Source organism: Chiloscyllium punctatum, chromosome 10 (genome assembly GCF_047496795.1).
Source record: "Chiloscyllium punctatum isolate Juve2018m chromosome 10, sChiPun1.3, whole genome shotgun sequence".
Lineage (NCBI taxonomy): Eukaryota > Metazoa > Chordata > Chondrichthyes > Orectolobiformes > Hemiscylliidae > Chiloscyllium > Chiloscyllium punctatum.
Genome location: NC_092748.1, coordinates 52,942,696 through 52,968,410, shown reverse-complemented (window position 1 = coordinate 52,968,410; position 25,715 = coordinate 52,942,696). Strand labels below are relative to the sequence as shown.

The 25,715-nt window shown below is 41.3% G+C and overlaps 1 protein-coding gene across 1 annotated transcript in view; it reads left to right on the top strand.

Moving 5' to 3' along the window:
• The window catches only part of agps (alkylglycerone phosphate synthase), a 158,917-nt gene that overhangs the window by 84,357 nt on the left and 48,845 nt on the right, over nucleotides 1–25,715 (top strand). Inside the window, exons 9-13 of the mRNA XM_072579139.1 lie at nucleotides 4,330–4,455; nucleotides 6,116–6,224; nucleotides 10,116–10,243; nucleotides 14,183–14,234; nucleotides 25,372–25,448. Coding sequence (XP_072435240.1) covers nucleotides 4,330–4,455; nucleotides 6,116–6,224; nucleotides 10,116–10,243; nucleotides 14,183–14,234; nucleotides 25,372–25,448 — 492 coding nt within the window. The remainder of the gene's footprint in view (nucleotides 1–4,329; nucleotides 4,456–6,115; nucleotides 6,225–10,115; nucleotides 10,244–14,182; nucleotides 14,235–25,371; nucleotides 25,449–25,715) is intronic.

Below are 25,715 nucleotides of genomic sequence, written 5' to 3'. Positions count from 1 at the left end.
TCCCAAACTGCAGCACCTCACACTTATCTAAATTAAACTGCATCTACCACCTCTCAGCACATTGGCCCATCTGGTCAACATCCTATTGTAATCGGAGGTAACCCTCTTCGCTGTCCACTACATCTCCAATTTTGGTGTCATCTGCAAACTTACTTACTGTAGCTCTTATGGTCGCAACCAAATCATTTATGTAAATGAAAACCGGTAGTTGACCCAGCACCGATCCTTGTGGCATTCCACTGGTCACAGGCCTCCAGTCTGACAAACCATCCTCCACCACCACCCTCTGCGACCTTTTGAGCCAGTTCTGTATCCACATGGCTAGTTCTCCCCGTATTCCATGAGATCTAACCTTGCTAACCAATTTTCCATTGGAAACTTTGTCGAACGCCTTACTGAAGTCTATATAGGTCACATCTACCGTTCTGACCTCATCAATCCTCTTTGTTACTACTTCAAAAAACTCAATCAAGTTTGTGAGACATGATTTCCCACACACAAAGACCTGTTGACTATCCCTAATCAGTCCTTGCCCTTCCAAATACACGTACATCCTATCCCTCAGGATTCCCTCCAACAACTTGCCCACCGTTGACGTCAGGCTCACTGGTCTATAGTTCCCTGGCTTGTCCTTACCACCCTTCTTAAACAGTGGCACCACGTTTGCCAACCTCCAGTCTTCCGGTACCTCACCTGTGACAATCGATGATACAAATATCTCAGCAAGAGGCCCAGCAATCACTTCTCTAGCTTCCCATGGGGTTCTCGGGTACACCTGATCAGGTCCTAGGATTTCTCCACTTGTATGCGTTTCAAGACATCCAGCACTTTCTTCTCTATAATATGGGCAATTTGCAAGGTGTCACCATCCATTTCCTGACAATCTATATCTTTCATATCCTCTTCCACAATAAACACTGATGCAAAATATTCGTTTAGAATCTCCCCCATTTTCTGTGGCTCCACACAAAGGCCGCCTTGCTGATCTTTGAGGGGCCCTATTCTCTCCCTAGTTACCCTTTTGTCCTTAATGTATTTGTAAAAACCCTTTGGATTCTCCTTAACTCTATTTGCCAAAGCTATCTCATGTCCCCTTTTTGCCCTCCTAATTTCCCTCCTACTGCCGTATACTCCTACTGCCATTATACTCTTATAAAGATTCACTTGATCTATCCTGTCTATAGCTTACATATGCTTCCTTCTTTTTCTTAACCAAACCGTCAATTTCTTTAGTCATCCAGCATTCCCTATACCTACCAGCCTTTACCTACGAACATCTGCCCCCCAGTCAGCTTTTCAAAGCTCTTGCCCAATACCGTCAAAATTGGACTTTCTCCAATTTAGAACTTCAACTTTTACATCTGGTGAATCCTTTTCCATCACGATTTTAAAATGTATAGAACTATGGTCACTGGCCCCAAAGTGCTCCCCCACTGACACCTCAGTCACCTGCCCTGCCTTATTTCCCAAGAGTAGGTCAAGTTTTGCACCTTCTCTAGTAGGTACATCCACATACTGAATCAGAAAATTGTCTCGTACACACTTAAGCAATTCCTCTCCATCTAAACCTTTAACACTATGACAGTCCCAGTTGATGTTTGGAAAGTTAAAATCCCCTACCATAACTACCCTATTATTCTCTCAGATAACTGAGATCGCCTTACAAGTTTGATTCTCAATTTCCCTCTGACTACTAGGGGGTCTATCATACAATCCCAATAAGGTGATCATCCCTTCCTTATTTCTCAGTTCCACCCAAATAACGTTTCTGGATGTATTTCCATTTGTGAATTCAAATGATAGGCAGTATACAGTGATCTGATGAGGAAAACTTTGTCCCAGAGGATTGTTTTGATGCAGACAGAATGTGCACACACACTATCTGCATCAAGCATGCAAGGTCAGTGAATGGATAAAGCCTTATTTACAGTCTTGCTGTTGAGGCCAATCTTTTGAGCTTTGTCAATCCTAATACGTATGTTGATCAGGTAAAGTAGCCTTTTGATAGATGGAAGTGGAGAAGTCAGTACTTTCGAACCAAATTCAAAAATGTCAGTAACAGTTAAACAGGCCATTTCGCACTGTTAATATGCAGTAGCAGCACAAGTGGTATTTCCCATTGAGAGGGATCTTCCACAACTCCAAGAAGATGCTCCACCAGCTAGCTCTTGAACGTTGTGATTTTTATAAATGACTTGGATGGGGAAGGGGAAGGATGGGTTAGTAAGTTTGTCAATGACACAAAGGTTGGTGAAGTGGTAGATAGTGTTGGAGGGCTGCTGTAGGTTGCAACAGGCCATTGACAGGATGCAGAACTGGGCTGATAAGTGGCAGATGGTGTTCAACCTGGAAAGTGTGAAGTGATTCACTTTGGAAGGTCAAATTTGAGTGCAGAATTAGACGGTTAAAGGCAGGATTCTTGGCAATGTAGAGGAACAGAGGGATCTTTGGGTCCATGTCCATAGATCCCTCAAAGTTGCCACCCAAGTTGATAGGGCTGTCAAGAAGGCGTATAGTCTGTTGGCTTTTATTAGCAGGGGCATTGAGTTTAAGAGACACAAGGTTATGTTGCAGCTCTATTGAGTCCTAGTTAGACCACACTTGGAACACTGTTCAGTTCTGGGAGCCTCATTATAAGAAGGATATGGAAGCTTCAGAGGGTGCATAGGAGATTTACCAGGGTGCTGCCTGGACTGGAGGGTATACCTCATAAAGTAAGGTTTGAGGAAGCTAGGGCTTTTCTCATTGGAGCAAAGAAGGATGAGAGTTGACTTGATAGAGGTGTACAAGCTGATGAGAAGCGTAGATAGAGACTTCTTTTCCCCAGGGTGGATATGGCTGTCATGAAGGGGCATAATTTTGAGGTTATGGGGAGATAGATTCTTTATGTAGAGTGTGGCCGGTGTGAAGATTGCACTGCCAGCAGTGGTGGTAGAGTCGGATGCATTAGGGACATTTAAGCGATTCTTGGATAGGGGCATGGAAGATAGTACAGGTAGACAATCCTTTATCCGAAATTTCAAAATCCAAAGTTTTTTTCTCCATAACAAGGTTGTTTGGCATGCAAACCGTTAACTCAATTCCACAACCACACGACCCACGCCACTCAGATGTGGCGTGGCCCAAGACTGGCAGGCATCAGTTCTGTCTCAGCGCTTGTAGTAGTATTCTTGCATCTGCTGCTCAGTAAGTTTTTTTTATTTCACTGTGAAAATGTAATTTATTCTGAAAAAATCCGAAAGCCAGCTGGCCTCTAAGGTTTTGGATTAAGGATTGTGTACAATGAGGGGTATGTTAGTTAATCTGATTTTAGAATAAGATAAAAGGTCAGTGCAACATCAAGAGCTGCAGGGCCTGTACTGTGCTGTACTGTTCGATGTTTTAGTGTTGTTTGAATTTCAGTGCTGGTATGCTGCCATGTATGTAGGCTATATGTCTCAATGGTTGTCTGGTGGAATCAAAGAATAATATTCATTCAGCTCTGTGTATTAGGCAGAGTGTAGACCATACTAAACCAACCCACATTTGCAAACTCAGCCTGAAGCATCTACAGTTAATATGATTCTGTGGCTGGGCAACACTTGTTGAGCAATCCTGAGTACTCTAATAAAACAGCCATAGAATCATACAGTACAGAAGAGGCTCTCCAACTCAAATCTGCATGAACAAAAAACTACTCTAAATCTGCACTAGTCAATTTAAGATAATCATCTTTTATGGTTACTGGACATGACATTCGTCAATATGCAGAGGTCAGATTTCTACTACTAATAATATATTTGAGTCTTCCACACTTTTTGAATGACCGAGAAGCCTAGGAAACTTGTAGTTCCCTGTTGCTCTTTCCATGGCAACAATGGAGATAATCTGTGCCAAATTGCCAACTAATCAGCACTCCCTTCTCCCCTGACATAAATTGAGTTGTTTGAAGATTAGCATTGTTGCATTTGTCCTAATGAGTGCAAAGTGAAAAACTTCGCCAACATGTCTCTTTGCAGTGATTTATAAAGTTGAGTTAGATCTAGCACCTTCAGTTAGCAGCCATTTTCTTGGTACGAAAAATATCTGATGACAAATTCTGGACCTTTCTCAGTTAGAATGTTAGGTAGCAATTAACAGAATCATTGGAAGAACTTATTTTGCAAATAAACATTTGAATAATTGTGGTTAGCTGAGTGTATTGCTATATTCTTCTTCCATTCTCTTATAAAAACAATGATCGGTATAATGTTCATAGTTTTACTTATATTAAAATTGCTTCTAGGCAGCATCACTTGGAAAAATATGTTTCATTATTTTTGCAATTCCAATAATTTATTTTTGTTGAAGCTTAGTGAACATGGCTACTGTACAGGACATGAACCAGATTCAATGGAGTTCAGCAGTCTTGGAGGCTGGGTTGCTACACGGGCTTCAGGCATGAAAAAAAATATCTACGGTAACATTGAAGATCTGGTAAGTATTTTAAAATATACATTTACCTTGCATTTGATTGGATTCAGTGTTGTCATCAAGCCTTAATAATTTTATTACTTATCTGGGAGCTGCATTTACTGTCCATCTCCATTCACCAAGAAAAGTCCATAAACCATTTCAGTTCTTCTGTTGCTGATGCTACCGACTGCCTTTGAGAGAACAGCAATTTGGCCCAGTAATGATGAAAAAATAGTGACAGATGTCTTGTTCAGAAAAGTATCCAGTTGCAAGAGAATGATAGCTGTTCTACTGGATGTTTCCAGATTGTGGCTCCAAAACTCACTTGATTACCTCTGTGCTCTGTCTTAAAACATCGAGCAGCTCAGGATACAAAATATTATGTTCCATAAGTCTTTTCAATTTGTTGACTTGGATACTTTATTCAGAATCAAGTTTCTTTTCAGTTACTTGGTAGTACAAGATTTCCCTATTAATGAGAAGAGCAACATGTTGCTGAAATGTTGTTTAGCACTCATCAGGTCAAACACACAAATGATGAGTTTTAAACAATCAAAAACAGTATTGCAAAGGAGAAAAGGGATACTGATTGTTTGACAAGCTGACTGTGGTTGAGATATTTTCTCATCAACTTTTTTTTAGAAATGTTATGATATAGCCATAGAGCAGGTATGAGTTGAACCCAGGCCTTCTGGCCCAGAATTAGGGACGTTACCACTCCTCCAATGAGCCTAACAATCTCCTCTCGTTGAGGTATTACCATGAAATAAGCAACAGTTCTTTATATGCAAGTACAAACTATCACTTCACCAACCTATGCTAGCAAAGCTCAACAAACTCCTATTGGTGGATGTGATTCAGGAATTGGGCAATACTTGCTCACCAACTGAGTCTGCTTAAAGCCACAGTAACAGCCAATTTAAGCTACCGTCTATATACTAGAGTAAAAGTCAATCTCATGTAAAAATCAACCCCCTATTTTTGGCCAACAAATCTGAAATTTTTGACACATCTTGTGTAAAAGTAGACCTGAATTCTTCACAGCACATCAGCATTTGTGAGTCAAGTTGTTATCCTGTACTAAATGTTACAATGAGGAAAAGAATTTTTGTTTTCGTGCTATCATGTGTTTTGATGTACAATTCACACCAATTTTGCGTGCAAGTTTAAGACCTATCAGGTCAGAGTCAACCTCAATTTGTGTTCACCTCAATTTGTGTTTTCTTTCTATATTCGTTGAGAAATCAATCAGGCTTCTGTTAGTAATATGGTATTTTAGATTGTAGCATGAATTTCACCCCTCAAGTGTAGTATCCATGTAATAGTTGACCCTATAAATTTAACCATAAAAATGTCTTAAAAATTTGATTTTTACATGAGTATATGCGGTAATCAGTTTGCTGGAAATAACATGCAAGCAAAAGGGATGTCTTCAAGTCTTGAGACTTTTGAATTGTATGGAAGCATAGGGAGTGTTTAGCTACATTATTGCTTTGACCAATCAGTCATTTGTCAAATTTTCAGCTTCCCCTATTTCCAGTGGTATGAATGGTTGTGATCATTTAGATTTTTGCATTTGTTCTGATGACTGCAAGCAATGATAGTCATACAAAATGTACAACTTACATTTGTGAAAAAATGTGGTAATGCATATAATTTGAGACTTCCATTATTTTAACAGGTTGTGTACATAAAAATGGTTACGCCAAGAGGCATAGTAGAAAAAAGTTGTCAAGGTCCAAGAATGTCCACAGGCCCTGACATTTACCATTTCATTATGGGATCTGAAGGTACCATTGCAGTTTTTCATGTTTTGCTCAGGTTTTCAATTGCAATACAATCAGGAAAAACTAAATACATTACATTGGTGAAGACACTTTTGGAGTATTGTTACAGTTCTGGTCACCCTGTTGTACGAAGGATATTATTAAATTAGAAGGGGTGCAGAAAAGACTTACAAGGATGTTATCAGGATTGGAGGGTTTGAGTCATAAGAAGACACTGAATCGGATGGGACTTTTACCCTGGAATGCAAGATGTTGAGAGATTTTCAAGGTTTATATAATCATGAGGGGCATAGATAAGGTGAATAGCTACGGTCTTTTCCCGAGGATAGGCAAGCTCAGAGCTAGAGGGCATAGGTTTAATGTGAGGGGGGAAAGACTTAAAAGGGACCAAAGGGGCACTTTTTTTTTAATGCAGTGTGGTTTGTGTGTGGAATGAACTGCCAGAGAAAGTGGTGGATGCAGGTACATTTAAAAGACATTTCGACAGGTACGTGAATAGGAAGGGTTTAGAGGGATACGGATCAAATACAGGCAAATGGGACTAGTTTAGTTTGGGAAATCTGGTCAGCATGGATGAGTTAGACCCGGGGTCTGTTTTTGTGCTGTGTGACTCTATTACTCTCTAAGTAAGTACATGTCAATGAAGGATTAGAAGGATATGGTGATGGGGTGAGATGAATTAAGGTGACAGGAGGCTTCAGCAGCCTAAGCAGTGGAATAGGCTTGTTGGGCCTGTTTGTGCTAAAAATGTAACAACTAGAAATTAGAAGGATGCTTTTGCACAAAAAATAGTTTTTAACGATGCAACCCAACTTTTTCACTTTGTTGCTGATGGTTTAGGTTACTTGATCTTTTGCCAAAGATTTCAACTTCTAGTTGCTTTGCAGAGAGCAAGTGTTGCAGTCAAGTGTGAGTGTCAGTGTTAATTTGGCATGTGGAACTAATTTTTGAGCAAGTGTGGAAATACAGCCTTCAAAGTCGAAATAACCTACGTTTGCTTCTAAGTCCTACGTTGCTATTGTAAGTTTTGGGTGCTACTTATTTAGAGAAGAGCTGATTTAATTCACTTTCTTGAAAATATCAATTGTCTTATGCAGCTTCTTGTGAACTGTAGGACATGACTCAACTGATGCAGATACATTTTAATATTTTTCATCATTTTAATGTTGCAGTTGAGTAGACTTTCTGCTTTTAAAAAAAAATTTGCATTTTGAGTTAGGTAAGTAGCAATCATTTGAACATTGACTGTGTGCTCTAAATAGGTAGCAGTCCCAAAAGGTGAAAGTATTGAATGATATTTGGTAAAAATTACTTCATTTCTGAGATGCTGCTTCCACAGCTTTCGGCCTCTCAATTCCCCAACCACAACTGGTCATCTTTTACCGCCTGCTCAAAATCTATAACCTGGACTGCCTTCGCTTGCCTATTGTTCAACTTGTTCCTGTCCCAATTAATGTATTTTATTTTGTCTCAACTCATATATTTTCTCTCCCTGTCTATATATGTAACTCTTCCAGTGCCAAGACTGCATGCAAAAGGCTCCCCCACTTTACCCCCCCCCCCCCCCAGGATCCTTAAGCGTATGCCCTCTAGTTTTAGACTCCTCAACCCTGGGGGGAAAAAAAAACCTTGGCTATTCATCCGATGCTCCATGGAAAATCGCCCATTCAGCCTCTCCCTAGAACTTAAACCCTCCAGCCCTGGAAACATTTTTGTGAATCACTTCTGCACCCTGACAAGTTTAACAACATATTTGCTATAAAATGGCGACCAGGATTGCATGCAGTATTTTAAAAGTGATGACTAACCAGTATTGTTTTCCGTTCTCACCATGAAATGAAATGTTTTATTGATTTGTTGCCAATTTCCACCTTTCTCTTTAACCTACAGTTTCTTGATCTCGCTCTCTATTTCTGACCTTGTGCTATCAACTGGAAGAAGATCACAATTTTAGATTTTATTGTCAGGTGTACTTGTACAGGGGTACAATGAAAAGTGTATAATATCACCACACATGGTGATATCTTACTTGGTTACCAAAAAAGCTTAGGAACAAAGTAGCAAGAGAAACAAGAGTTAAAAAGTTAAACATTTACTTCATAGAATAGTAGAAAAATAAAGAAATAGATAATAGTTTGCATTAAAGTCTTTTGCAGTTTAAACTGCAAAAATAAAGTAGTTAAAAGTTCAACAGACTTTTGAGTCCACTGCGTATCTTGCTCTGCTGTTTTCGACACCACCGCTGCAGACACTGTCGCTGCTGTTGAAACTGCCATTTCTCCAATCTCCCCTGGTGCCTTGGGAACACACCTGGGCAGAATCCACTCTCCTGCCGAGCTGAATCACTGCCATGAGCCACCGAGAGACCAGACACTGACACAGCAGAAGCCACCGGGAGACTAGGTTGAGAGCTGCCAGAAGCCACCAAGAGACCAAAGGAGGAGAAATAAAGGAGCAAAGGAGCTTTGGTTGGAGTGTCCTACTCTGCTGTCATCTTGACCAGAAGTGGGATTTTAGTTGTGCTGATTATTCTTCCTTGCATTGTATTTTCTGTAAAGGCTATACAGTATTCTACCACTTTCTCTGTCTTTATCATTATCTGTTCAGACAGTGCAACCTGCCATACAAACACATCCATGTGTCTTCCTTTTTACTCACTTAATTCTGTTTGCTGTTACTTTTTTTACATAATCCAGGGAGTTGATTTTTTTTTAATTAATGGATCCATTGAGTTGAATTTATTGTCATGTGTACAGAGGCACAGTGAAAAGCTTTGTCTTGGAAGCAATACAAGCAGATCACACAGTTAAATAGCATAGATAAGTAAATAATAGGTAAACAGCAGCAAAACAAAAACAAAGGTACAGGCGAATGCTAAGCGTTTGAGTTCATTCGTTACTCTAACAACAGTAGGGTAAAACTGTTTCAAAACTCGGCTGGTGCATGTGCTTAGGCTTCTGTTCCTTCTCCCCTATGGCAGAGGTTGTAGAAAAGCATTGGCAGGATAGGATGGACCTTTGAGAATGCTGGCAGCCTTTCCTTGACAGCGGGCCTAGTAGATGGGATGTTGGCCTTTGTGATTGTCCAGGCCAAATTCACCACTCTTTGTAACTGTCTGCCATCTTGAATGGTACAGTTGCTATATCAGGTCGTGATACAGTTTAGCAGTTGGGATTCTGGTATGATATTGTGCTGTCAGAGACAATATGCTTGTGTTGTGTTATAATACTTCACTTTCATAACCATTGAATACTAAATTATCCCAAAAGGCTAGTTGTGTTATACAAGTTTGGGCGGCACGGTGGCACAGTGGTTAGCACTGCTGCCTCACAGCGCCAGAGACCCGGGTTCAATTCCCGCCTCAGGCGACTCTCTGTGTGGAGTTTGCACATTCTCCCCGTGTCTGCGTGGGTTTCCTCCGGGTGCTCCGGTTTCCTCCCACAGTCGAAAGATGTGCAGGTCAGGTGAATTGGCCATGCTAAATTGCCAGTAGTGTTAAGTAAGGGATAGATGTAGATGTAGGGGCGGGTTGCGCTTCGGTGGGGCGGTGTGCACTTGTTGGGCCGAAGGGCCTGTTTCCACACTGTAAGTAATCTAATCTAATCTAATCTAAGTTTAAATGCGAATTCTATTAATTTTAAAATTATTGATAAACATTTATTAGAATAAAATTATCTGTTTTAATAATCAAAGCACTCAAATATAATGAGTCAATTAACAAATTACATACTGGGATACTTTATACCCTATATGACTTAAACCAGAAAAAGGAATAGTGCATTTATTTTGGAGCTGACTGAGTTGTAGGATGATATGAAGGTTGTTTTAACTGCTGAAAATATTGCAATTCCATTCTGCATTCCACTATTTCAGATTTGTTTTCTGTCATTTCAGGAACACTTGGTGTCGTCACGGAGGTCACAATAAAGATCAGGTCTTTGCCTGAATATCAGAAATACGGCTCAATTGTGTTTCCGGACTTTGAGCATGGTGTGGCCTGTTTACGAGAAGTAGCACGACAGGTAATTATAGTCTATTCATTCTTGCATTTATGGCTCTTGGATGGCCTTTCTAGCACGCAGGCTATGTTTATTTCCAGTACCAAATTGCTGACTCTGTGGCATTTGCAGTTCAGTTTTGAGGGATTAGAAATCATGCCGTTTAACAACCAAAAGCAGAAATTCTTAACATGCACAATGGCTGTGAGAGCAGCCCCTTCCTAATGATTTCAATTGTTCCATGTGACAATTTATGATCTGCCTCATTATTTTTGTAACTGTGTAAAATTTCATTGTTGTGCTAAAGACTATAATCTTGTCCATAACTGGAGACAGTCTAGTTGCATTCAAGTTCCCAATTGGAGGCAGTTATTAAATCAGACTTAAAAGGTGACGTCGTGCTTATCAATAAGTTCATTTTTCTTTATTCCTTTGTGCAAGCCGTACAGTGTTAATCATGCCTGTTTGTGTTGCATTTTTGCTATCTTGTAATAGTATTTATTCAATACCGTCTCTCATATCTAACTATTTCAGGGTTAACAATGAAATTGGATGTTATGTTCCATTTAACAATAAATTGCCTTTACATTGCTCTTTCATTGGAAAGCATCCTATTGATGATAGAAATAGGTGTAAGTGCTTTGAGGCTATTCCATTATGTGAGTTGATTATGGTTGATGTAATGTAATTTTATTTGTCCACTTTATTGCATTTTGATAGGCAAGAGTGTAAAGACACTAGTTTCAGTTTTGTTATTTTTTATTCATGGGATGAATGTGCTGCCAACTTGGCCGGTATTTAATGCCCATTCCAGATGTCTATGGGAAAGGGTGGTGAGTTACCGCCTTGAACTGCTGTAGTCTATTTTCTAGGGGTAACCCTACAATGCCATTAAGGAGTGAATTCCAGGAGGCATCGTGATATATTTCCAGGGCAGTATGGTGAGTGGCACTAGTGGATGTTAGAGGTTCCCTTGTCATTTTAGATGGTAATGGATAAGGGCTTTAAAGATAAAGTCTGAAGGGGCCTGGGAGAATTTCAGCAGTGTGTTTTACAGATGGTATACACTGCAGTGATTGAGGGTCAGTGGTGAAGCGAATGAATATTTTTTAAATGAGATGCCAATCAAGCAGTCTGCTCTGTCCTGGATGGTGTTGAGTTGTTGCACTCATAGGTAAACAGGGAGCATTCCAGCAAACTCCAGCTTATGCCTTGAATGTCAAACAGCGATGGCTAGATTGCCTGTCATTGGAGATGGTCATTGCCTGGCTCCTTTGTGGCATGATTTTGCTTCCTACTTGACAGCCCAAGCCTGGATATTGTCATTGTCTCCTTGGATGCTTGAGTCACAAATGATATTGAGCATTGTCCATCTATCGCAAACATTCCCATTTCTGGTGACCCTTATGCTACTGCTGAAGATTGTTGGATCAGGACACTACCGTAAGGAACTCGTACAGAGAGAGCCTGGAACTCAGATGACTGATTTTCAACAACCACTTCCTTGGCGCTAGGTGTGACTCCATTATGGGGTGTTTGTACTCCAGTTTTGCACCACTTAGTACAATACAGTCTTAATATAATCGCTCTCATCTTCCTTCTGGAATTCCAGTGTTTTGTCCATGTTTGAAACAAAGCTGCAGTGAGGTCAGGAGTTGAGTGACCCTGGTGGAACCCAGACTGGTGTTCACTGGGCAGTACTGTTTGATAGCACTTGACATTTTGTCACTTTAGTGATGATTCAGAGTGGACTGATGGGGCACTAATTGTCCAGGTTGAATTTGTCCTGCCTCTTTTGTAGAAGACGCACCTGCAAAATTTTCTACATGGTTAGGTAGATACAATTGTAATAGCAAAGCTGGAAAAATTTGGCTAGGGACATGGCACTGTTGCTAGAATGTTGTCCAGGCCCATAGTCTTTGCAGCATCCAGTACCTCCAACAATTTATTGGTATTATGTGCAGTGAAATGAATTGGCTGGCAACTGACATCTGTGATGCTGGAGACCACTGTAGACGCTAAGCTGGATCATCTACTTGGTGTTTTTGGCTGAAAGATTGTTGCAAATATTTCCATCTCATCCTTTGCATTGATGTGCTGGACTCTCCAATCACTGAGGAGGCAGGTGTTTGTGGAGCCTCCTCTAGTGAGTTGTTTAGTTGTCTTCAAACACACATAGATGTGGTATGACTAGATCTGAACTGTTGGCTGTGGATTCATTTGGCTCTGTCTAGCACTTGGTGTTCATTCTGTTTTGGCAGCAAGTAGCCCCATATTGTACCTTCACCAGGTTGATACCTACTTTTTAAGATAGCCTGTATTGCTGTTGGCATGTCCATCTGCATTTTTCGTTGAGTTAACTTGAGTTAGAAGATTAGAATCTGAGGAATAGAGGCTTGTATGGGGTGACAAATTCAAGGTATAGGGTGAGGCTGAGGCATTAAGAGTTGAAGATGACTCTTGAGATACAGAGGAAATGTGAGACAACAGGATTACTGTTGAGTGATTGGAGCCTGATACGATGTAGATTATGCAGTTTATGACAAATGCCATAGGTTTGGTTTCAACCTTTCAGTCATTCAGCTTTTGGAACCTTGTGAATATTTAAAGTGCAAATATTGATGAAGCAGTTTAATATTGGAAAAATAATGGAAAAGTCAAGGAAAATTGTAGAGTTAGGATTTGCTGGCATACGTTTGAATGCTGACTCCAGATCTGCAGGTGCCATTGCCAAAGGGAGTGGTAGGTAAGAGACAGGACTAGTATTTGACTGAGGTATTGGGGCAAAAAGAAACCATTCGTGTAGATGCTAGGGCTACATAGTTGAGAGTGGAACTAAACAAGAGCAATCCAATTATTAGAAATGCTGGACAAAAGCATGTTGTGGTAGACTAAATTTTAATGCAGAGTTCTGATTCGATTCATTTTGGTCGGAAGAACAATGAAAGACAGCACAAAATAACTTGTAAAGAGGTGCAGGTACACAGGGACCTCAGGGTCTATATGTCTCATAAAAAGTGACAAGGCAAGTTCAGAAAACAATAAAAACCCAGGATCCTGAGCTTTTTAAGTAGAGGCAGGAGTACTGAAGCCAGATGTAATAGTGAACTTATGCAGCACTGATTTGGTTTCATTTGCAGGATTACGTCAATTTCTGGGCAGCACACATTAGGAGGGAAGGTGAAGGTTTTAGAGAGGGTGCAGAAAGAATTTGAGAATGCTCGAAGGAATGAAAGACTAAAGTTGTGTGAATAGCTTGACAAAACTGGCCATCTCTGTTCAGAGAGGCGATATGATAAAGATGCTGAAAACCATAAGGGACCTTGGCAGAGTGTTTAGTTATAAGGTGCTTGATAAAAGAACCAAAAAAGACCATGAAGAAAAGATTTATGCAGCAAATGATGTATGATCTGGTATAGATATTTTGAGTATGGCGAAGGTAGATTTAACATTTTTTAAAGAAAATTAGATAACTATTTGAAGAGAAAAGATTTGCAGAGCTAGGGTGTGAAGTCCGTAGATTGGCTGAGTAGCTTTTGAAAGAGACTAACACACAACAGGCCAAAATGGTCGTCTCCTGTGTTGTTACAATTCTGTGGTTTTAGGCCTTTTTAGTAAACCTGGTTATTTCCATAGCTCTGCTCATCTGCTGCTTAAACTTTGATCTGTACTTTCCCATCTCCAAAGTTAACAGCTCCATTGTTCTGGGGCTTCTATATCTTCCCTATGCCTCAACAAATTCAGAAGTCTGCCACCGGTATCATACCAAGCTGGATTTCAACTAAGACAGAAGGCTTTTAGAAGTTATTTACAAAGTCCAAAATGAAGTTTGTGCTTTTAAGAAAAGTATCATAAGCTATTGTGACAAACTTGACAGGAATAAATTCCTTCCCCTCAAAATTATTTCTAATTTATGTTTCTGAAAGCTAATTTATGATTTGTTATATATTTTCATCACCGCAGAGATGTGCTCCTGCATCAATCCGTCTAATGGACAACACACAGTTCCAATTTGGTAAGCAAATACCAATTCTTGAAAGAGATGTTTTATTATCAATGATGTGTGTTTGTTTGGAAGTTTGAATTTTAGTTTCTTTTATGACTTACAAAAGCCAAGGATGTAATAAAGTAAGAATATAGTACTCTTCTGTCAAATGTTTTTGCTTTTCACTCATCAAGGCAATTTTCTTATTTAAACTGTATGAGAAGGGAGTGCTGATTGCCTCCGATGTACATCTGCCAAACCGTGTTGCCATGGAAAATGTAGCAGTTGAAAATGACTGCTGGTAAACTTAAATATTAAACTAGGAAAGTTAACCCTGATTGGTCAGAGAATGTGATCTACTCTAAGTTGCAACAGGCACAGAATGTGTACATGTTCTTTCTGTCTGCAGAGAACAGGGGCCTGTGCATTATTATATGTGGCTTTCATTACACACAATGTTGTGAACTTGACAGTTGATCCAAAATTAGTTTGTCAGTTCAATTCTTTGCGTACTCAGGATTATTCAGCAAATATTGTTCAATTGCAGAACAACATCTAGTGTTGATACTTATGAGTTTTACAAGCAAGGGTTGCTTGGGTGTAGTTGTGATCTTGCTGCTTATGAACAGCTGAAGTGACATCTGTTTGGTATGATCTGCATTTGATATATAGTTAACATGCCTGGCATTGCACTGGCACTGAAATTCATGTACCACAACTCTTATTTGTGTGATATTTGGCTTGACGACAGCATCTGTTAGTGGTGAATGTGATTTATGTCTTGACTGTATGATAGCAGTATAAAACCACTAACTAGAATGAGTTAGCTAGCTTTATCTGTTATAGAGTCATAGAGTCAGAGAGATGTACAGCATGGAAACAGACCCTTCGGTCCAACCCGTCCATGCTGACCAGATATCCCAAGCCAATCTAGTCCCACCTGCCAGCACCCGGCCCATATCTCTCCAAACCCTTCCTATTCATATGCCCATCCAGATGCCTTTTAAATGTTGCAATTATACCAGCCTCCACCACATCCTCTGGCAGCTCATTCCATACACGTATCACCCTCTGCGTGAAAAAGTTGCCCCTTAGGTCTCTTTTATATCTTTCTCCCCTAAACCTATGCCCTCTAGTTCTGGACTCCCCCACCCCAGCTTTCAAGATACCTTACCCTTCCAGGATAATCAGAGGTATTACAGGGTGCTTTTTAGGACTATAAATGACTGACCGTCTTGGGCTGGGGAAGTGATCTGATCACCAGTATTCAGCAGAGTGGCTTTTCAGCAGCAAGTCTGCATGGTGAACAAATGGTCCAGGCCCTATTTGAGTTTGCTACTCGGATCAATCTTAAAGCATATGCACCTAAAGGAAACCCAACACGTAGACTCAACAGTGCTGGACATGTGTTTCGCACTGGACATGCATAGTGAACCACTTCTGATTTCTCAACCAGGATATGAAGGAATGAGAGCTCATTTGATAGTCTTGTAAAGGTAAATTTGAGCATGGGATGGAGTACATTAAGACTTATAAGGAACTTCTTACCTGCAACTATGGATTTAAATGTAGCAAATGTGTCATCTACATATTGGAAATATGCAAGGGTAGATTGTGATTCCGTTAAATAAATGTTTCTCCTGTGACCCAACAAAAATGTTTGTAAGGGCTGGACTTCAAGAATGCCATGCAATGCCATCTACGTCTGTGGAAAACTTGCTCAAAATTAGTTCTAGCAGTCTGTTTCATCTGATTGCCATTCTTTTGTGTGGACCTCAGAGGTCTGTGTGGGGTGCAACTTGTGAAACCAAAAGTCACTGCTGGTAACAGTGAATGCTGCTTTGTGTATGTGGACTCTCCAAAACAAATCCATGCAACTTGGAGGGAATTCTCCAAACCATTTGATTCAAGGTTTGTAGAACTGGTCACAGCTTGGATGAAGAATGAAGGGACATCACTTCAGCATGTCTACGACTAGCTAATAATGAGGAAGTGAACTGAAAATATATTGCATGTATCACCCATCATTGTTCTTGTACAATGCAACAAGCATTTTGTTTAAGCTTGCTTTTGAGTAAGGCAGCCAACTGGACCAGTGAATACCAATTTGACATCAAATGGTGGGGATGGTTACTATGATCAGATCGTTTCTCATGAATAGGTCTAAAATGTTTAGTTCTGTAAAGTGCCTAATCAACCTCCTGTTACAGTCGAAGAATGAGATAGCTCAAAGGTTTGAGCAGCAGGTGAATCTGGTAGCTTGATGTTATAAATATACAATAGCTACATAAGTGGTGTTTGCCACTAACTGAATGTTGTCAAAATGACATTCTGCCTGTCACAAAAGCGAGTAATGTGAATGTATGAATTTCAGTACCAGTGTATATGTAGGCCTTTCATTTCAGTAACTTATTGTTCAGGTGTTTTTTTGCAAATTGTTCTGATTAGAACAAGATGTAAAGCTTTTATTCAGTGTTGGACTTCTGTACCACCAAACTACTGAAATTGACATTGATATATTGTGACTCTAACTTGACAGTGTTATTTATGTCATTAGGTGTTGGGGCTCTTTTTATTCCTTCTCAGTTCAGTCATGAGGTAAACCTATGGCTGAATATTCAGTAAGTTACTTTGGAAAGAGAAAGGAACCAAATGTCTGACTTCTAAAATCCTGTTAGGGTCTTTTAATTCATTTTGAATAAAAAATAAACTTCTTGATCTTTGCTCTCCCTTCTACATTTCAGCTTTGAATCCCAAAATATAAGGCCAATTGAGTAATTTTACAATAAATATCTTCTTTGAATGGTAGATGATACTCTATTAAATCTGTCTTTTTATGGAAGTTACTCTGCCAGTTATGTAGTTAACTTAGTGTTGTAATGCATGCCCGGGATCATGTTACAGGGCTCCACTAACAGATAATGGTAGTGCATTGTGATAGGCTAGTAAATTCATTGGTGATGGTGGGATAATGTGATGGGTAAAGTGTAATGTAGGGAACCAGTATGGCAGACGATGATTAGTTTAGAAAGTCAAAGCAAGCCAGCATGATTTGGTGTGCAAAAATGTTATCCGATAAGTGTGGAAAGAACAAAGAGCTTGTGGGGAGTCGGGGAAGACATTTTGCTGGCTCCCATAGCTTTGATTTTGCAAGATTAAAGTTTAATTTCGTGAAAGATTTTCTGCATCTCCTGGTAATATTTTTATAGAACATTGATTCTTCCACAATATCTTCAAGTCTCCTGAGTGGCTTGTGGCAATCCTGCCTGGGTTTTATTGATTATGATTTGAATTCATGTTGAAACTACCCAAGGTCAGATCCAATGCTAGTTATAGAATATTCTTATGGGATCCTCAGAGTAAAGATTGTTGAATATATATATATGTTAAAGCACTGGCCATTAATCAAATTTGGTTCTACAGGGGTGAGCAGTGCTGCCTCACAGCACCAGGGACCCGGGTTCAATTCCCACTTCAGGCGACTGACTGTGTGGAATTTGCACATTCTCCCCGCGTCTGTGTGGGTTTCCTCTGATATGCAGGTCAGGTGAATTGGCTGTGCTAAATTGCCCAGAGTGTTAAGTGCATTAGTCAGGGGTAAATATAGGGTAGGGGAATGGGTCTGGGTGGGATACTCTTTGGAGAGACAATGTGGACTGGTTGGGCCAAGTCGCCTGTTTTTGTACTCTAGGGAATCTAATCTAAGTTGTTATTAAACTGATTTTTTTATGGTATGTAAATTTATACTTCCAGTTTAATGCAATATTCTAAATCACTGTGATTGACTCAGACCTCTGTAAAGCTTGTGACATTTTTCTCTTCACCACAAAGCAATTAAGTTATGTACAGAAGTCTGTGAAATGTTACCAACATGCACAAGTGGGAAAAGAAGCAATGACAATTTGGGCAATCAGTGCTCGGTTTCTTCATTTGATTTTGCTACCAAATGATTGCATTCCCCAGGAGTCACATTAATATTACTTGAAGAGTTAACACAAAAGTGGATTGAAAATGTTTGAGTGCTAGTGTGAATAGCTGTATCTCCTTGAATAAAGTCTTTGCAGGTGTAATACAAAGTGGTAAATTCATCATACCATTTAGTAGCTATTGGATACTGCATTTGAGTTACTAAGTTTTAATTTCACTATCAAGTTTTTTGTTTTGATAGTTTCATCTTGTGTATAGTATATTAACTGTATAATGACAAGCTAATTAGTCTTGTTACTTAGAGTTATGGAGTCATAAGAATGTACAGTATGGAAACAGCCCCTTCTGTCTAACTTGTTCATGCCAACCAGATATCCCAGCCCAATCTAATCCCACCTGCCAGCACCTGGCCCATATCCCTCCAAACCCTTCCTATTCATGCACCCATCCAGATGCCTTTTAAATATTTCAATTGTACCAGCCTCCACCACTACATCTGGCAGCTCATTCCATACACGTACCACTCTCTGCATGAAAACGTTGCCCCTCCGGTCTCTTTTATATCTTTCCCTCTCACCCTAAACCTATGCCCTCTAGTTCTGGACTCCCCCACCCCAGGGAAAAATACTTTGTCTCTTTATCCTATCCATGCCCCTCATGATTTTGTAAACCTCTAAGGTCACCCCTCAGCCTCTGATGCTCCAGGGAGTACAGCCCCAGTCTATTCTACCTCTCCCATAACTTCAAATCCTCCAATCCTGACAACATCCTTCTAAATCTTTTCTGAACCCTTTCAAGTTTCACAACATCTTCCTGATAGGAAGGAGACCAGAACTGCATGCAATATTCCAATAGTGGCTTAACCAATGTCCTGTACAGCCGCAACATGACCTCCCAACTCCTGTACTCAATACTCTAACCAATAGAGGAAGCATACCAAATGCCTCCTTCACTATCTATCTACCTGCGACTCTACTTTGAAGGAGCTATGAACCTGTATTCCAAGATCTCTTTGTTCAGCAATACTCCTTAAGACCTTGCCATTAAGTGTATAAGTCCTGCTAAGATTTGCTTTCCTAAAATACAGCACTTCATGCTTATCTAAACTAAACTCCATCTACCACTCCTCAGCCCATTGACCCATCTGATCAAGATCCCGTTGTAATGGGAGGTAACCTTCTTCGCTGTCCATTACACCTCCAATTTTGGTGTCATCTGCAAACTTACTAACTGTACCTCTTATGCTCGCATCCAAATCATTTATGTAAATGACAAAAAGTAGAGGGCCCAGCACCGATCCTTACCACCTTTCTTAAATCACTTCCCTAGCTTCCCACAGAGTTCTCGGGTACACCTGATCAAGTCCTGGGGGTTTATCCATCTTTACCCGTTTCAAGACATCCAGCACTTCCTCCTCTGTAATCTGGACATTTTTCAAGATGTCACCATCTATTCCCCTACATTCTATATCTTCCATGTCCTCTTCCACAGTAAACACTGCAAAATACTCATTTCGTATTTGACCCCTCTCCTGCGGCTCCACGCAAAGGCTACCTGACTGATCTTTGAGAGGCCCAATTCTCTCTCTAGTTACCCTTTTGTCCTTAATGTATTTGTAACATCCCTTTGGATTCTCTTTAACTCTATTTGCAAAGCTATCTCATATCCCCTTTTTGCCCTCCTGATTTCTCTCTAGTATACTGCTTTTATAGTCTTCTAAGGATTCACTTGGAGGAGAAAGTGAGGACTGCAGATGCTGGAGATCAGAGCTGAAAATGTGTTGCTGGAAAAGCACGGCAGGTCAGGCAGCATCCAAGGAACAGGAGAATCGACGTTTCGGGCATGAGCCCTTCAGGAATGAGGAAAGTGTCCAGCAGGCTAAGATAAAAGGTAGGGAGGAGGGACATGGGGGAGGGGCATTGGAAATGTGATAGGTGGAAGGAGGTTAAGGTGAGGGTGATAGGCCAGAGTGGGGTGGGGGCAGAAAGGTCAGGAAGAAGATTGCAGGTTAGGAAGGCGGTGCTAAGTTCAAGGGATTTGACTGAGACAAGGTGGGGGGAGGGGAAATGAGGAAACTGGAGAAATCTGAGTTCATCCCTTGTGGTTGGAGGGTTCACCCCGTGCTGGCCTCTTAACTGCCCTCGATCTCTTCATATCCAGCGGCCGCCGAGACATTAACCACCTCAACCTCTCCACCCCTCTCACCCACTCCAACCTCTCACCCTCTGAACGTTCAGCCCTCCACTCCCTCCGTTCCAACCCCAACCTCACTCTCAAACCAGCAGACAAAGGAGGCGCGGTAGTAGTTTGGCACACCGACCTTTACACTGCTGAGGCTAAACGCCAGCTCGCGGACACCTCCTCCTACTGCCCCCTTGACCATGACCCCACCTCCCACCACCAAACCATCATCTCAGTCCATCCATAATCTCATCGTCTCCCGGGGATCTCCCATCCACCGCCTCCAACCTCCTAGCCTCACAACCCCGCACCGCCCGTTTCTACATCCTGCCCAAAATCCATAAACCTAACTGCTCCGGCCGACCCATTGTCTCAGCCTGCTCCTACCCCACCAAACTCATCTCTGCATACCTCGACACAGTCCTGTCCCCCTTAGTCCAAGAACTCCCCACCTACACTCGGGACACCACCCACGCCCTCCACCACCTCCATGATTTTCGCTTGCCCAGTCCCCAACGTCTTATCTTCACCATGGACATCCAGTCCCTGTATACCTCCATCCCCCATCACGAAGGACTCAAAACCCTCCGCTGCTTCCTTTCCCGCCGTACCAACCAGTTACCCTTCCATTGACACCCTCCTTCGACTGACTGAATTGATCCTCACTCTGAATAACTTCTCTTTCCGATCCTCCCATTTCCTCCAAACCAAAGGAGTAGCCATGGGCACCCACATGGGCCCCAGATATGCCTGCCTCTTCGTAGGATATGTGGAACAGTGCATCTTCCGCAGCAACACTGGCACCACCCGCCACCTTTTCCTCTGCTACATCGATGACTGTATCGGCGCTGCCTCGTGCTCCCACGAGGAGGTTGAACAGTTCATCCACTTTACCAACACCTTTCACCCCGACCTCAAATTTACCTGGACCGTCTCAGACTCCTCCCTCCCCTTCCTAGACCTTTCCATTTCTATCTCTGGCGACCCAAATCAACACGGACATTTACTATAAACTGACCGACCGACTCCCACAGCTACCTAGACTACACCTCCTCCCACCCTGCCCTCTGTAAAAACGCCATCCCATATTCCCAATTCCTTCGTCTCCGCCGCATCTGCTCCCAGGAGGACCAGTTCCAATACTGTACAACCCAGATGGCCGCCTTCTTCAAAGACCGCAATTTCCCCCCCAGACTTGATCGACGATGCCCTCCACCACATCTCCTCCACTTCCCGCTCCTCCGCCCTTGAGCCCCACCCCTCCAATCTCCACCAGGACAGAACCCCACTGGTCCTTACCTTCCACCCCACCAACCTCCATATCCATCGTCATTTCTGCCACCTCCAAACGGACCCGACCACCAGGGATATATCTTCCTTCCCTCCTCTATTAGCGTTCCGGAAAGACCACTCCCTCAGTGACTCCCTCGTCAGGTCCACACCCCCCACCAACCCAACCTCCACTCCCGGCACCTTCCCCTGCAACTGCAAGAAATGCAAAACTTGCGCCCACACCTCTTCCCTTACTTCCCTCCAAGGCCCCAAGGGGTACTTCCATATCTGCCACAAATTCACCTGCACCTCCACACACATCATTTACTGCATCCGCTGCACCCGATGTGGCCGCCTCTATATTGGGGAGACAGGCCGCCTTACTTGTGGAATGGTTCAGAGAACACCACTGGGACACCCGGAACAACCAACCCAACCATCCCGTGGCTCAACATTTCAACTCCCTCTCCCACTCCACATGCAGGTCCTTGGACTCCTCCATCGCCAGACCATAGCAACACGACGGTTGGAGGAAGAGCGCCTCATCTTCCGCCTAGGAACCCTCCAACCACAAGGGATGAACTCAGATTTCTCCAGTTTCCTCATTTACCCTACTCTTTCTCCCCCCCCCCCCACCTTGTCTCAGTCAAATCCCTCGAACTCAGTACCGCCTTCCTAACCTGCAATCTTCTTCCTGACCCCCCACCCCCACTCCGGCCTATCACCCTCTCCTTGACCTCCTTCCACCTATCACATTTCCAACGCCCCTACCCCCAAGTCCCTCCTCCCTACCTTTTTATCTTAGCCTGCTGGACACACTTTCCTCATTCCTGAAGAAGGGCTCATGCCTGAAACGTCGATTCTCCTGCTCCTTGGATGCTGCCTGACGTGCTGCGCTTTTCCAGCAACACGTTTTCAGCTAAGGATTCACTTGATCTATCTTGTATATATCTGACATATGCTTCCTTTTTCTTAACCAAACCCTCAATTTCTTTAGTCATCCAGCATTCCCTATACCTACCAGTCTTTCCTTTCACCCTAACAGGAATATACTTTCTCTGGATTCTCGTTCTCTCATTTCTGAAGTCTTCCCATTTTCCAGCCTTCCCTTTACCTGCGAACATCTGCCTCCAATCAGCTTTTGAACATTCTTGCCTAATACCGTCAAAATTGGCCTTTCTCCAATTTAGAATTGCAACTTTTAGGTCTGGTCTATCCTTTTCCATCACTATTTTAAAACGAATGGAATTATGGTCACTGGCCCCAAAGTGCTCCCCCACTGACACCTCAGTCACCTGCCCTGCCTTATTTCCCAAGAGTAGATCAAGTTTTGCACCTTCTGTAGTAGGTACATCCACATACTGAATCAGAAAACTGCCTTGTACACACTTAAGCAATTCCTCTCCATCTAAACCCTTAACACTATGGCAGTCCCAGTCGATGTTTGGAAAGTTCCCTACCATAACCACCCTATTATTCTTACAGATAACTGAGATCTCCTTACAAATTTGTTTCTCAATTTTCCTCTTATTACTTTTTATTTTTCTTAGTGTAGGGATGGAAACTTTGGTTTACCCTCCATTTCAGCTTTTTAAAAATGTCATTTTTAATGAGGTACTAATTACTGAATTTTAGGAAGAATTGAAATAACTAGGCCTGAACAGTGCACAGCTCCTAAGTGACCATATGCTGTTTTGAATAGCATTAAGGATTTGATTCCAGCCACTGCCACCCCCCACAAAAAAATACACAATTGTAGATCAAGTTAAGATACAACTCTCATTCTGAATGCTTCTTGTGTAGCGAGTGTTATTTCAAATCCGCTTCTTGGCAGTTTGCATGACGGTGTAGTATCTACATGTCACCGTGGAAAGTATGGAGTATAGCTTAGTGGTGATCCTCCCATTCTAGAAAATGATGGTTTTCCAACAGCTGTTTTATAAAAAAAAAAGTTTGCGTTTATGTAGCAATTTCCACAGCCTCTGGACAGAAATTAATCATAATCACATAACCTGTTTTTATAATATTTAAGGGATAAATATTGGCCAGGCCGCCAGGGATAATCCCTGCTGTTCTTTGAGTGTTCCATGGGATCTCTTATATCCACCTAATGGTGCTGAATACACCTTTGGCCTAACGTGTTGTCCGACATTGCATTCATCTAGCATTCCCTCAGTTTGCATTGCAATGTTAGCCTAAATTTTTGAGCTTAAATTTGGAGTGGGGCCAGACTAAATATAAAGTCATTCAGACTCGACACTAACTCTATTTCTGTTTCCACAGATGCTGCCAGAGCTGCTGAGTTTCTTCAACATTTGCTGTTTGTTTTAGATTCCCAGCATCTGCAGTGTGTTGCTTTTATGCAAACATGTATATATATTTTGACCATACGTTGGAGCTAGAACTGCTGTTTCTCTTGTGCACATTAATGATTTGGACTTAGATGTGACAACATGATTTCAAAATTAGTAGATGACAAAATTTTGAAACATAATGAACTGTGAGATTGCTAAGGACATAGGCTAGTAGGGTAGGATAGGAAAACGTGACAAATGATATTTAATAAATTTTGGTTGGAAGGACAAGGAGAGACAATGTAAAGGGTGAAGGAACATAGAGACCTATGAGCACAGATCATTGCAGACGACAGGGCAGATTGGGGAAAGTATTTAAAAAGGCATAAGGATCCTGGGTTTTATGTTTAAGGCATGGTGCTGAAAAGCATGTATGTTACTGTGAAACACTGATTTAAATTCAGCTGTGCCAATCCAACTTAGCATGGTAATGTCTGTGGCACACATGCCGATGCTTTCCTGTGGCTTGTCATGGCCAGATGACATCACAGGCTGCAACTGTGCATGTATGAGGACCGTTTTGGTGTTATGTTATGTTTTCACCAGTGTGCTGAAAATAAATTGAAACTCCAGGCAAAAAGGCTTTCAATCTACTGAAAGATAGGTTAATGTCTGTTTGCTGTGCAATAATATTTCAGGTTCACATAAACAAAGTTCAGCTCTGAATACTGAATTGATCTTTTCAGTCATTGGTGTAGCACTATATAAATTGCGAACGCCTGACCTAGTCCTGGCGTGGAGGAGCTGGTGTTGGACCAGGTGGACAAAGTTTAAAAATCTCTCAGCATCAGTTTATGGTGCAACAGGTTTATTTGGAAGTACAAGCTTTCAGAGCACTGTTCCTTCATCAGGTAGCTAGGCCTGACGAAGGGGCAGCACTATAACCTGGTGTTGAGATTTTTAACTTTTGACATAGTCCTGTTTAGTGCTAATGAACATGTATATTATTTTCAATTTTTTGGAATGGCTCTCAGGAGTGCAATTAAGCAGGCAATGAAAATTGATATTAAATTTAAAGGTGCCTGTTGTATCTAGGAATGATCATCCTTTTAAAGGTTGCTGTATTTGCATCTTCTGGACACTGCCAAGATGTATAATAAATGATAAAGTAAAGATGTTATGTTAAGGAGGGCTTAAAGACTAATATCCAAATCAAATAATATGAAGTCACAGATTGGGTCTACTTCCAATTTATCATTTTCCATATTTCCTTGAAGAGATAGTAAAATTTTATTTTATTATGATGATATGAGTATTTTTGTGTCATATTCCTACATATTAGTTTAATCGCCCGCTAGTGTACTGTCTGTCATTGTCAAAATCCATTCAGTGCTGAATATGTTGGTCAAGTATCAGCCTATATAAATAGATTGATTTATTTCAAGTACAAAAAATGCTGAAATCCCAAATATAATATGCTTTTTCAAAAATAGGACACGCACTAAAACCACAAGTGGCCTCAATTTTTACTTCATTTTTGGATGGACTGAAGAAATTTTACATTACTAAGGTATGTTCAGTTTTTCACTTTGTTTCCACTTTAGCAATGTTAAAAGTTGTATAAACTACGAATAACTTTCACAAAGCCAAAATGTCAGCATGAATTTTGAAGTTGTATAAATTATCACTCTACTTCTGTCAAAATTGTTATGATATTTATAAAATTGCATTTATGAAGAGCAATTTATGGCATGTCACGGTGTCCGCTTTTATCCATGGTTGACCATGTTAAAAGGAAATGATTTCATTCCAACAATGTTGTATCTTAACTATCTAT